At 43.3% G+C, this 13046-nt stretch overlaps 1 protein-coding gene across 1 annotated transcript in view; it reads left to right on the top strand.

Annotated features, from left to right (window-relative positions):
- The window catches only part of PCSK2 (proprotein convertase subtilisin/kexin type 2), a gene marked incomplete at its 5' end in the record, with an annotated part of 82928 nt that overhangs the window by 44750 nt on the left and 25132 nt on the right, over positions 1-13046 (top strand). The window contains one exon of the mRNA XM_010142693.1: positions 6807-6883. Within this exon, the coding sequence (XP_010140995.1) occupies positions 6807-6883 (77 nt within the window). The remainder of the gene's footprint in view (positions 1-6806; positions 6884-13046) is intronic.

Raw genomic sequence — 13046 nt, 5'->3', positions numbered from 1 at the left:
TGGTTGCGCCCTGTGAACCTTCAGTGCCCCCCCCCCCCAGTATGCTGTAAGTATAGCTCAAAGATTCTTGTGCATCCCTCTGAAAATTAAGAAATGTTTGGCTGAGCAGAAGTAGGTTTCTTTTTTTTTTTTTTGTAGGAGAACTTGCTTTCCAGAGCTCTGACTTTAAGTAATTAACAACTGGGGATGTGCTTCAGGTTTCCTTCATATCAACCTGAAAATTGTGCAGCAGGCTAAGAATGCCAAGAGGTGAATTGCGAGGCAGCCTCTTTATTATAAGCACAGGTTCATTTGTCTGCTTGCTTTTTAATAAAGTCTCAGCCTGCCTCAATTTCTTATGCTTTTCCTATGTCACGTGAAGATGCAGGGGAGAGGAAATGGAGGGTATTTCAATAAGCTGGTTTTATTTATAAAATTTTGTTAGGGGAAAAAAAAAAGAAATTCTCCACTTTTACTTACTTAAAAATTCTGCCCAGCCAAAATTTTCTCTGAGTCTTTAATTCTTTTTTTGTTGTTGTTGTTCTGTTTGACTGTATACCTGAGCCAAGCCTTAGCAAGCAGCCGCAGAGACTTAGATGGCATTTGGCTGAATGCGTTTGGACATTCATTTTGTTTACTGGGAAAATGTTCCACGGTCTGGGTACCTAAGAATGGAATTAATAATTTCTTCTGTTCATTGAAGCTTGAAGAAGTTTGTGCTTACATCAACGTGTGTGGTGTACATCAGTGCTGTGCTGCCCAGGTGCTTTCTCCCCATGGAAAGGCAAGACTTTGTTCAACCACAGCCTTCCTTTTTGTAGATGCTCACCAGCCAAAGAGCACCAGCCGGCAACGTAGCTCATGGTGGTTCTCTGATTTCGTTCACAGGACAAGTAAGAAGGAAATTAGTGGGAATAAAGTAAAATAAGAGTTTGTGTGACATCGTAGTGCTGAGTGATGTGTAGTTGTGTAGTTGCTTGATGGAAAGCTGTTTAATGTAGAAAAAGAACACGAGGTAAGATGGTCTCAGTGAAGCTATTTTCTGTCGTAACTTTAGAAATAGTGCTACCATAATGAAGAGAAATATAAATTTTGTAAGGAGATGACTCCATGGGTCCATGAGTTTTTTTCCAGCTGCGTTTTTTGTTTGTTTTTGAATCAAAGCAGTAAAAAAGTTTCAGCTTCGTAAAAAAAGAAGTTACGCCAGAGGTGGGACACCCACCATGTCCTCCTATAAATTCTAACAACTGGGTTATTAGAATCGTTACTGCTGTTATCTCAACTGCCTCTACTGTTCTAAATTAAGCAGTAGTCACCTATTTGTGGTCAGTTAATCCTCTTTTGGCTGTAATTCCACGAGTTTTTCTTTTGACCTTACCCAGATTTTTGGGGGAGTGTTGAGGAAGTCGAAGTAGAACTTTTCCAGTGATAACTACAAAATGAAATCCCGTTGCAGTGTGCTCTGTAGTTGCTCATTCTGTGTCACAAGCAGGGCCTCAAGTGAATGCCTGAAGCTGGAATACCGAGAGGGCTTATGGGCACCTCGGTTATTATTCAGGACCCAGCACACTTCTCTCTCCATCCATTCAAAATGCTGCTCTGATGTATTACTCGGTGACTGTTTTGAAAAGGAGGATGGCAGAAGAGTGTGCTGCTGTCTTATTCATTATTCAAGGTCTGGCTGGTGCTGTCTGACTGAGTTTTTTTACTCGTGTGATAAGTAGAAGTACTAGGTAAAAGGCTGATGTTTCTGGAAGGAGACGGTATTCACCGTCAGTGAATTTGCTTCTTAAGGTTAATATTTTTGAACTGATCCCATTACTGCATGGATATATTCTTGGTGTTGACAAGGTCTTGAATGCAATCTCTAAATTTGCCGGGTTACTACCAGCAAATTTACGTGTCCCCGCATAGGACATGTAAATTGGTTCATGTAGAGGCAATCCTGTTTAAGAGGTTGCAGGTTTTTTTTTTCATTTCCATTTAAAAAACCCCACAAACCAAACCAAACCAGAAGAGCATGCTTCTCACTGCAGAGAGGAGAGGGCCCAGACTTAGCAACAGTGCCTCTGTTTTTCATTAAGGACCTTTAAGCCTTGCAGCACCTCTCCTGGGCAAAAGATCACGTTGCCTCCCTTTCCCCTCCTGGTGAGCATATTCCATTTTCTTAAGCTCATGTGTACACAACCGATTTCATTTTCCCACCACATGACATTCGGTGTTATTTTTGTACACTTTCTCCAAGATGTTACATCTTGTAATTTGAGCCTAGGGGTTTTCTCGCTCTTCAGATCAGTAAAGAAATCAAACAAGCAAAAGGTATCTTTCTGCCTGAGATCTCTAAGGATTTGCAGTTGCCTGAAGAGAGTAAGACCAGATGCCACCTGTGTTAAAAATGTTTCTCGTCTTGTAAAAGGTACAAATCTCTGGGCTAGATTCACCAGTGCTTTAACATCATGAATAGAACCAGACTCTGGCCAGTGGGACACGTGTCTTTAATGGTTTGTCTCCCAGACTGCCTCCCCAGAGCACAGGCACGTTTCTTGAGTTATGGAGAAAAAGAGAAGTGTGTGTGAATTACGCTTCAGACGCTGGCTGCGTTATTCAAGGTACATAATTTTAACACAAATCTGAGCAACGCATGGGACAGCTGATTTATTGTGTTGTCGTCTTTTACATAATGAATGTTTTACACAGAAGGCTTTACTGCATGTATTTTAAAAAGTACAAGACAACGCTTTGGAAAATGCTATTCTAAGCTGCTTTTTAAGGAAAGCAGAATTTTATATGCAGGCAAAAGTATTCTATTTGTGTTGTGGTATAAAAGCCATTTCTTAATAAATGACTGAGAGAATCTCGTACTATTCTGCTACGGTTTTATTTGGGGTAGAGGCTAGAAAGCAAAAATAGGGATATGTCTTAAAATACAATACCATTTCCTCTCTGTAATAGCATTTTAATTATGTAATAGACATTATTTGTAAGTAACTGTGGATAGATGGGGACTAATAAACATAAGGTGCAAATCACTTTGCAACAATGAACTGGTTTTAATGGAACACAAGGGACAGCATTCATCTCGTTCTAACACTGGATGCCTAATGACTAGACCACGGTCTATGGTCAGTGCCTAACATTGGTGGCTTGAATTGCTCCCTGGAGCAAAAGACCAGGCAGCTACCTTAGATATTGAAAACCAAATATTAGACACGTCAAGTCCAAGAGAAGTAACTGCCAGTAGCCTAGTTTGGTGTTAAAACTGGAAATAGGGTCACCTGAATAGTAAAGCCGAATATTTTCATTTCAGTGTGCTGTTGTAGATCCTCATATGCACTGGTTTTGGTTGCCACCTCCTGGGTTCCTACCCTGATGTAATCTCCGTGATAGGAATAAATTCCCTCTTGCTGCCTGCTGGAGAGTCTAGCCTGTGGAGGAGAATGGCAGACCATAGATTTTCATATTCACTTCCCAGAACAGAAGCTGAAATATTTTAGCTATCCACCAAAGCAGTTCTCTTTTTGGTCCAGTGTTGAAACTGATTTAATTTGTCACTGGTTTTAAAACAAACAAAAAAAAAGTTTGAGGCTTAGAAATGTGGGGATTTGATCTTTAAATTAGGATCTTGAAGCAGTCCATTTGTACTTGTCGCTGCTGTTTAATTCCCCCTGCCACTGCTTCCATAGCGTGGGCGGAATATTCCTTCACGAAGCTGAAACTCGCTGTCTTTTCTCAAAGACCCTAATGAAGATAAATTGTGCAGTCAGCAGTTGTTTTCTTTCCAAGAATTCTTAATTTTGCACTTTGTGGATGGTTCCTGCTACATAACATATCTTTTTCCTTTGAGTGCAGTGATCCAAAAATCAAGCTAATAAGAGCTGGAGGATGTGGAAGAGCGCTGCACAACGTTGTTTATAGCCTGCCTAAAGCGACCTTTCCAAAAGCAGGCGTTTGGTTACGCGGGAGATACAGCGGAGCTGCAGTTTGCTGTAGGGTGGCTGAATCATTCGCGCTGGAATCCCTTTGCCTCTCACTGCTCTGGACATGAGTGGTACATCTGCACAGCTAGAAGGGCTTTTCCAGCCATAATTCTTTGCACAAGGGAATTCTAGAGTCAAAAGCACCACAAGGTGCTTGCATGTCTGATGATGTCCTGGAAAATCAGCCTCACCAGACCCCCTTTGAGCTTAGGGTCTACGTAAGCAGGACTGCATTTCTTCCAGGTGGGGAAAACCCCACAGCTGACCCATGACTGATTTTAAATTCTCATCCGTGCATTATTTTTAGAGCGAAAACAGAAATTCTGACTGACTAAGAGGCTGGCAGTGTGTTGAACTAATTACCTTTAGTACTGAGTGAGACCATACGTACCTGAAATAAATGATCTGCAATCACTAGAGCTAACCCTAGTTATTCGCAGTCTGCGTAGTTTCCTGGACATGCCTAGTCCACAGCAGAAGTGTAAGAAAGTTTCTTTAATTAGTGATTGAAATGCGTTTCTCTCCAAAGGTTGCCAGGCTAGACTCCATGGCAGAGCAGGCTTTATCTGCTAATTAAATGACTCAGAGAGAGTCGTTGTTTTCTATTTGGACTTTACCTTAGGATGTGGTTCTCCAGCTTGTCCTGCTAGAACTAGATACTGCACTCATTAATAAAGAACGGGACTGGACCTTCTTTGACAAGCTCTTTTTGTTGCCATGTATTGGATGAAACCTGGCCCCTTGCACAAATCCGTGTCACAGCTCCCCTGGACACTGCAGAATCCAAAGTTTCTCTGTTGCTTTAAGATGGCAAGTGTGTGCCACATGGTTTTGCCAGGTGCACTGAGTGAGGCCCAGAGACTTCTAGCTCGGGATGCTGCTTCCAACAGCAGCCAGTAGTGGATGCCAGGTCAGAGACTGGGTGGTGTCTACCCGATTATGGTCTCCCAGCTTCTGGCAGTCGCTGTTTTATGCACTGTTGGAGAAGGGGGAAGCACAGCTTGTAATACCCCTCCCAGATTTATCTTCCATTAATGTGTCTAACCACTTTTTGATCTCATTCGGGCTTTTAACCTCTGTATTGCTTGGGGGCAATTAATTTTGTAACTCATTACATGTTCTGTGGAAAAGTACTTCTTTCCTGCTGCTTCTAAATCTCCCCTCTGGTAATTTCTATGAATTCCCACTATGTTCTTGTCTTATGAAAAGCAGTAAATAGTAACTCCCTGTCCACCTTCTCTGTGCTATTCATGATTTATAGACCACTGTCAAATTCCCCTGCCTTCCCTGGCTGAAAAGTCATGTTCTGTTTACTCTTAGCTCATACAAATCTGTGCTGTTCAAAGTGCTGTGTAAGCAGTTGTGGTAATTAAAAGATGTAAATTAAACATACGCCTGGGCACAGACACTTAGAAGCACTGAGAATTTGTGGCTATAGCTGAAATCAGTGGGAGGCACCTTCAGACTGAAAATCAGGGCCTTAGTTTAGAGGTGGAGAGCTCTTTAAGGGTACTCACAACGGGATTCAGCTATGTCTGAGCTGGAGAACAGCATCAAGCCATGTGATAGGCACTCTGCAAATCTCTGCTCCATTGCCATGCTGTAAAATATTCATTGTCCATGCTGAGTATAAGCAACCAGGCTTTGGGAAATGAGTACTCGAAAAAATCACTGTACAGTAGCTTGGAAGACGCTTAGTTTTACCCTGCAAGGATCAAGGACATTGTCCCCAATGCACAAGTTTTTGAGAGTTTGAGTTTTCGAATCCAAACCCAAAGACTTTGTTGCTGCCAATGGACTGTCTGTTCCTGTACCCCAGGAACAGAGAATCTGCTGATTTTAGGAGCAGATCTGCTGTTTTTAGGAGCAAAGCTATTCATACACGAGTCTCAAATTATCTTCAATAGCATGCTCAGCCAAATCTTAAAAAGAATACAAGTACACATTAATTAAGAATTACCATAATTCTGTTCCTTGAGTATGTGGTTTATTAAAATATAAAGGCTGTGAACATACACTTGAGAGGAAGCTTCTAAATATTTTTAAAAGCTTAATTTTCAGTCACCCTTTATTTTTTCATTAAGAGAGAAGAAAGAAGATGGCACTTGACTTCCTGAAACTTTCCATTTGCTTCTCAGATATAGCATCAAAAAGTTGCTGAGTGTCCTTAACTCTGCTGATAGGGCAAAATCAGGAATGATTTAGATTTGTATGAAAAGCAGAGACACAGGAGGACATTTTCAAAAGCGCCTGAAAGCCACATTTGTGAAGCTGTTCAGACATCTAAAGGACCAAGAAAATACGCAAAGGGATTTTCAGGAACATGTGCTGACCATTACTGCAGTTTTCACATTTGAATTTTGAGAAATTTACTTTCTTAGGCATTGAAATGCTTTTAGACATCTGTCTTGTTTGTTGTAGTATCACAAATGGGTTTTTAAAAAATAATTCTGTGATGGAAGACCCAAGTGTCCGGTCACGTCCACCGCTGTTTGGAGAATAGGATTTAACCTTTGTCCTGCCACACCATGTAGCGTAGCACCCAAGTGCTTTTGTGAGTGTTGGTGAACAGTCTCTCCGTAGTAACCTGAGTTCTCACGCTATCTCCCAATTATCCGCACCATACTAATGGTCCACAGGAGACTTTGCTCTCCAGAAAGCATCTTTCCCCAGGACTGCTGGTGTGGGAAATGGCACAGCCCGACAGGGACCGATTTGCGTCCAGATGCATCTCAGGGAATGAAGAGGACGAAGTTTGCTAATGATTCTCAACTCTCCCTTCAATCTGTGTTCCACTTTGGCCTGTGTATCTGTTTTTCTCCTGATTCGTTGAACTTCTTTGTTTTGCAGAATGCCAAAGCCAGCTACGACTTCAGCAGCAATGATCCCTTCCCCTACCCCCGCTACACAGATGACTGGTTTAACAGGTAAGTGGATTTTGAGCAGCCTGCTCTTCACTTTAGTTTGCTTAAGAAATTGTGGGTGTCTGTTGGTATTTGTGGAATGCCTGTTTTCTGCTCAATTCAGCATTTTCCCTGTCTGCTGTGTCTGAGGCAGTATCACTGCTAGCTCATTTGAGAGGGAGTAAGATAGAGAGAGGAGAAGGCTTTTGGGGGAAAAAAGTGTTTTCATGTGGTTGTAGTCTTGAGAAGGCAGAAAAGCAGCATGGTTTAGAATGACCGGTTTACAAACGATTAACTCCTAGGTGAAGTTCTGGATCATCTGTCTGTTCACCTTGATTTAAGGACAGTGTACATGGGTAGCATTTCAGGGCTCATTCTGAGATATTTCTAGCTGCTGGAGGAATTAAAGTCCAGCAGCTAAAATTAAAGTTTCCTACTGGGATCCTGTTCTGTTGTGTTTGTAAACTACACAGCGCAGCTGGGCTCATTGTGTTATTTCTCCTGAACACATCCTGATTGCCCAAGACTCGCTCCTCCTTCAATATCTTCTGAACTTAGCTGGTTTCCAGCAGGAGAAGGTCTAGTCCTGAAGGTATGGCATATATAAGAATGACCCAAAAGAAAAGGCTCAAGATTTTAGAAGGTGTGATTTTCTTTTTGCTTCCCTGAACTACTTTTTTCTTCTTAAAATGGAACAGAAACACGTCTCAAGAGTTTTTAAAAAAACATGTGTGCCCTGAGTTCTGCGTCTGTCCCATGAAGAAGCCTCTTCTGTCAGGCTCCTAGCAAGGTGTTAACATAGTCAAGGGTACAGTCTCCAAGGCACAGCTATGAGGTGTGTTTTTTGCCTGGTGACCTCAGCATCCAGCATCTCTGGCTCTGCAGCGTGTTCCCCGGGGGCTGAGGCAGGTTCTGGCTTGGATTTGCCAAATTTGTCTGAGGATATTTTCAGTGAAATTTCCAAAAGTTTTCGAGATGTGAAGAGGCTTGATGTTGCCAGCATTTACATTCAGCACCACTGGGGATCTGAGAACTTTTAAAGGTTTCAGGGCTAAGTCTTTGTGCTTATCAAAAAGTATTTCAGGCCTATGTGGTGTGGTTTTCATCTCTAACTTGGCGTGGCTCTAGGGATGGCCTCCGAGTTTTATATGGGGTTTTTTGGTTCTGTTTCTAAAGTTTAGTTCTGTCAGCGTGACACAACAAAGAAACGGAGCAGCTGTGCTTCCACCTCTGACACAGGCTTCCTGGAACGGATCAAACAGATTTAGGAGTGTGATGTCCTCCTTTGTAGTCCTGCCATTTGTCCGCCAAAGCAAGATGCCAGTGAGGTTTCTCCTTCGTTTCTGGAAAGGACATCTGACACTTTTAAACTAGTACGAATCCAATTAGTGAATGGAAAGTCAGAGAAAGACTAGGGCTCTAATTTGTGAAGGTCTGCTGCCTTTCTCACTTTATTTATGCAAAGGATCTTTGTAGGAGAAAGATAACCACTTAGCTCTGAAGCAGCACGGAGGAAAATTAAATTTAGCTTTAGTGGGTAATGGTAGCTTCTGTCATTTTCAGTATGGAGCTTCATAAAACGAAGTGTGTCCTGCCAAGCCCCATTAACACGGGTCGTGCTGCTATCAAGTAATTTGTAGTGGGGCACAGTTTGCACGTGTCCTGCAAGGTGGCCCTGGAGACAGAGTTACCTCCTTAAGTCTCTTAAAATAGGCCTCAAGCATCCAGGATTGGCAAGGGTTACAGTATCTGGCCCCAGGTGCCTCTGGCTAACTTCAGACACCCAAGTGAAGGCTCGAGGGTGAGCAGCATGTGACTCCATCTGTAATTAGGGAGAAGAACGTGGTTCGGGTTTTCAGACCTGCAATGCTTTCTTCTATTTCTTTTCCTGAGGGGATGGGGAGCTCCTGTCAGCAAGTGAGGAGGAGAAAAGCAATGCAGAAATCACACAGACTTCCTCATTATTCTGTCCAGAAAAAAAATTGATACCTAAGAAATATAGCATTCTTTGTCAGGAACCTCAACCTTGAGGTTTCCTCAGGGAGATGGGGAATTTTCTGCCTTGCAAGGTAAATCATATGAGCAACACATTCCCTTTCCTGCCTGCACAATTCAGGAATGCTTCAAGATGCAAGATGTCATGTTTTCTCTAGGCTGAGATGCAAACCAACTCACCCTATCCAGCCGTTCAGGAGCAGTTGTGACTGTGGTTTTCTGTGCCTATTTCTCTGGTATCCTCTTGATAAAGCTTATATACTCATATATAAGCTATGGTCATAACTTCTGATTCCTGAATTGTTATTACTGGCAGGGTGCAGCTGTCTGCCTATGACAGTCTGTATGTGTAGCTGCACAGGCGTGTCTGGATAGAGTAGTTACACAGAAAAGCCATTCGGAGAAACCACAATGAAGGCTCCATTTTGCTCAGTTTGCAGTCAGCGATGGATCTCCCATGGAATTTTATGCATGCAGGAGGATCGGACTCAAAATAGGATAGCGTAATACCCCTTTTTCCATGAAGAATACACTTCCACGAGAGCAATTTAAGTGACTTGTGGAACAAGAAGCAGAGGGCTGTTTTTTCAAGAGATGAACGAAGGGGCTTTTGTGAGCTGCCAGCTGCATGTGCAAAGTGTCATTAGACCTTAAGAAAAACAGGGAGAGGTTTTTGCATGGAGTATTTCATTAATCGCAGCTGCTCTGCTTGTAAGCACAGATTCCCCTTCCACTTTGTGCCTTTTAAGGCTGCTGGAAGCGCTTTGCCCTTTCCATCTAACAACCACTGGCCTATGAAACCAAACAGGGTGGATTTTGGAAGGGGGGAGTGTGATGCCTTGGGCAGTGAGTTGCAGTCAGGCAGGTCGGCTGATGGTACAGGGAGAGGCACAAAGATGACTGGGGGGATTTATTCCTGTGCTTACCGTCCTGACAGCTTGACTGTGTTCAGACCCACGGCTTGGGAGACCAAGCCAGAGAGGGGACACTGAGTGCAACATGGGGCAGGGCTGTGCTTGAGCCTGAGGAGCAGTGGGAGCAGAGAAGGAACCTGAACCGAGCCCTGTGCCCAGAAGCAGAGGCAGCCCCACAGCACTCAGAGCGGTTGTTAGGAACTCTGGGAACTGCCTGTGATTTTTAACAGCCACTGCTCCTGAACCGCATTCAGTACCTTGGCATGTGCCAAGTTGTGCAGTGCTGAGGTGCCCGTTGGAGTCAGCAATAGCTTGGCCTTTCTGTACAGCCTTCTGATTTCTCGTTGTGAGCATGCAGAAGGCACAACTCAAGAGCTCCCCATCTCAGAGCACTGAGATTATGAATTTCTGCCGTGGTAATAACCAGTAACTATTTCTACTCCTGTAGCCTTTGTATTTTATATATCCTCTCACTCAGATAAGAGTTAGCTAGGCAAAAATGATTCGCTATCTTGGAAACCCATATTCTTTAGAGGTAAAAATGTCCTTTACTTATTATGGATCCAAACAAAATACTATCAGGTCAAGGAGAGAACTGTCCTTGGCTTCTGGACCGTCCTCATTAACCTGCTTCCCTCCTCCTCATTTTTCAATCAATACACTGGAAACAATATAATAACTGAGAATTTGTATAAACAGATTTAGCAGCTTTTTCTGCTGGCAGTGTTACGACCCCAGTGTCAGGGAGGAGCCCCAGCACCTGGTTCTTGGTGGTTTTGCATGCAGGCATGTCATGAACGTGACACGTCCCCCAAAGCAGGGGAGTGCTTTCGCTTGTGCAACCACTGAAATGCTCAGAAGCTGACAATGTCATATGAGTAAAAAGAAGACGGCATTTTCACCACAAAATTGTCCCTCTGAACTTTGCATATGTAACTGCTGCCCAGTGCAAGCAACTGTAGTGGTCAAGATCGTCCCAGCTGTGGAGACGGCAGCTCTGCACAGCGCTCCCCCGCAGCCAGCTGGGGAAGGGTGGATCCTGTCCTTTGCTGTCTGCAGGAGCGTTTCAAAGCAGATGAAAAAATACCTCAGTGAAAATCTGTGTCACCTGACTCTTCGAGAAAATACATCGGTAGAAGGGCTAGATCGCATTCTAGAAATAGAGACAGTTTTCAAAGACAAAGCAGAGTGATTTTTCGTAACTAATACAGATATGTCATTTAAACTAGCTGAAGGCAAAACTCTTTTTCCATTGAATCACCCTTAGTTTTTCATGAATGTTCATGTAAAATGTTTGCATTTATATAACCTTTATGGAATACTTGCTCTGTGCTCTAATATATGACTTGCTGTACATGCTAATACATGGTTTACTTTTGAAGTAATTTGTTCATAGGTGAAAATATTCTAAATTGTTTTCTATCCCCGTGTTTAAAGCATCAAAATAATAGTGAAGAGAGAAAAGCTGTGATTTGTGCCCATGACATGGGTCACTTTTTGTAGAAACCACAATGTGTGTATCGATGATACATGAACAGCAAATAGGGCTAAATTGGAAAAGTCTGCTACTTGCCATTAATAATTCAATCAAATGTGTTTCCACTAACACACATGTGATTTCTTTTTCTCCAGCCAGCAGCATGGTGTCTAAACCCCGAGCTGCTGGAATGGGTCTGCTTGCAGTCTCCACCATGTGGGCCAGTGCGCTGGGGAGGCGAGGTGGAGGAGGGGACTTTCCGATAACATCTTTTCACCAGGAAGGGCTGGATACAGTTTTTCCCTCTGTGAGAGAACGAGCTCATCTGGCAGTGTTACTGATTTTTTGCACCCCAGCATCAGTCAAGACAATTTTTTTAAAAAGCCATTTATTCTGCTCTGTGGTTGCAGCTAGCCCACAGGTGACTAGATAATGAATGCCTAGCAACGGTGTATTTTTTTCACAGTTCCTTGAACAAGGGCATGAGGGAAAACCTGCTTGATGCTTGATTGTTGAAAGAAATTTCTCCAGCAGCTGAATAAGAAACCCCTATCGCTCTTCTCTCTTTCAAAAGGAACTCACATGACATCTTCACCCTTTCATGACCAAGACACTACATTTGAGGCCAGTCATTTTCTTTTGTGGAGCTGCCTTTAAAAATATATCCTTCCAAGTAGAGCAGGAAAAAGAATGTGTTGCTTCTCACCCCTTTATTAATGTTATGCTCACCTTTGCCAGAGGTGCTTAAAGAGAGAGAGAAAAAAAAAAGATGATTAAACCCAATCAATTCTGCTGCCTCCCAGGATGGTAATTCTGGTCCTCCATACACCACTGCTAATTGCACGAATCCTTAGCATGTGACAGGAGCAATGCTGCTTTTAATGCTCGGAGTGGATTGATGGGAGCAGTAGGATGCATTCCTATTGATGAAACTTAAAAAGACCCGACAGCAACACAGGTTTCACTGGTTTCTCTGTGGCTGTGCTATTTTTTAAAAAAAACCTAGATTATATTGTCCGTATTTATCTTCTCTGTGGTTTAATTTCTGTGATGATTTAGAAGAAAGGAAAATGCAATCTGCCTTCCTGCAGGACTGCCTCAGAGCCGCTGCCGGTTAAAGGGTCTCTGTTAAGAGCTGTAAAGCACTTCAGAGATGTCAAGTGTTCTTGAAATGCCATGTGTTAGCCCGAACCTTGGACCTCTGTGTCAGAGCAGAGACACTTGAGCAGAAAGCAGTAGCTCCACAAGCTGGCAGCTGCAGCACCTTGTCAGATCCCCTGGGAATTAGGCACTGGAGAAGGACACATGTGCCCTTCGGTCTGGCCAGCTTTGGGGTGCAGGGACCATTGTGATTCCCTCCTGCCACTCCAGCTTGGTATTGCACCCACCTCTTCGCGCAGCATTTCTTTGGCGGGCAGGGATCCGCTCCTTGCATGTGTTCGAACAGCAAAAGGCATTCGAACTGTTCTGTGGGGTTCAGAATACTGGGTGCCACACTGGCAAATCACAAAAATAAAGGAATTAATACTGACCTTGTGTTTACACTGTCCTGTCAAGGGCCTGTTTCTACTGACTAATCGATGGTCACAAGAACCTGTTTGACAGTTAAAAAGAACAGAAAAGGTTTGAGTAACGTTACAAGTCAATGAACTGTAGTATCCCTGTTAACCCCAGAGCAAGCATCATCACTTGTGCTGCAGAGGGGAAGTCGGTTATCTCCTGCTTCAGGAAAGAACGAGCTCATCTGGGTATCCCAGTACAGCACTCGACTGCCACGGAACAGTTCTCCTCGGAAGCGCTG

The sequence above is a fragment of the Buceros rhinoceros genome, unplaced genomic scaffold, assembly GCF_000710305.1.
Source record: "Buceros rhinoceros silvestris isolate BGI_N320 unplaced genomic scaffold, ASM71030v1 scaffold3439, whole genome shotgun sequence".
Classification (NCBI taxonomy): Eukaryota; Metazoa; Chordata; class Aves; order Bucerotiformes; family Bucerotidae; genus Buceros; species Buceros rhinoceros.
The sequence above is the reverse complement of the archived record's forward strand: the minus strand, read 5'-3'. Positions and strand labels throughout refer to the sequence as shown.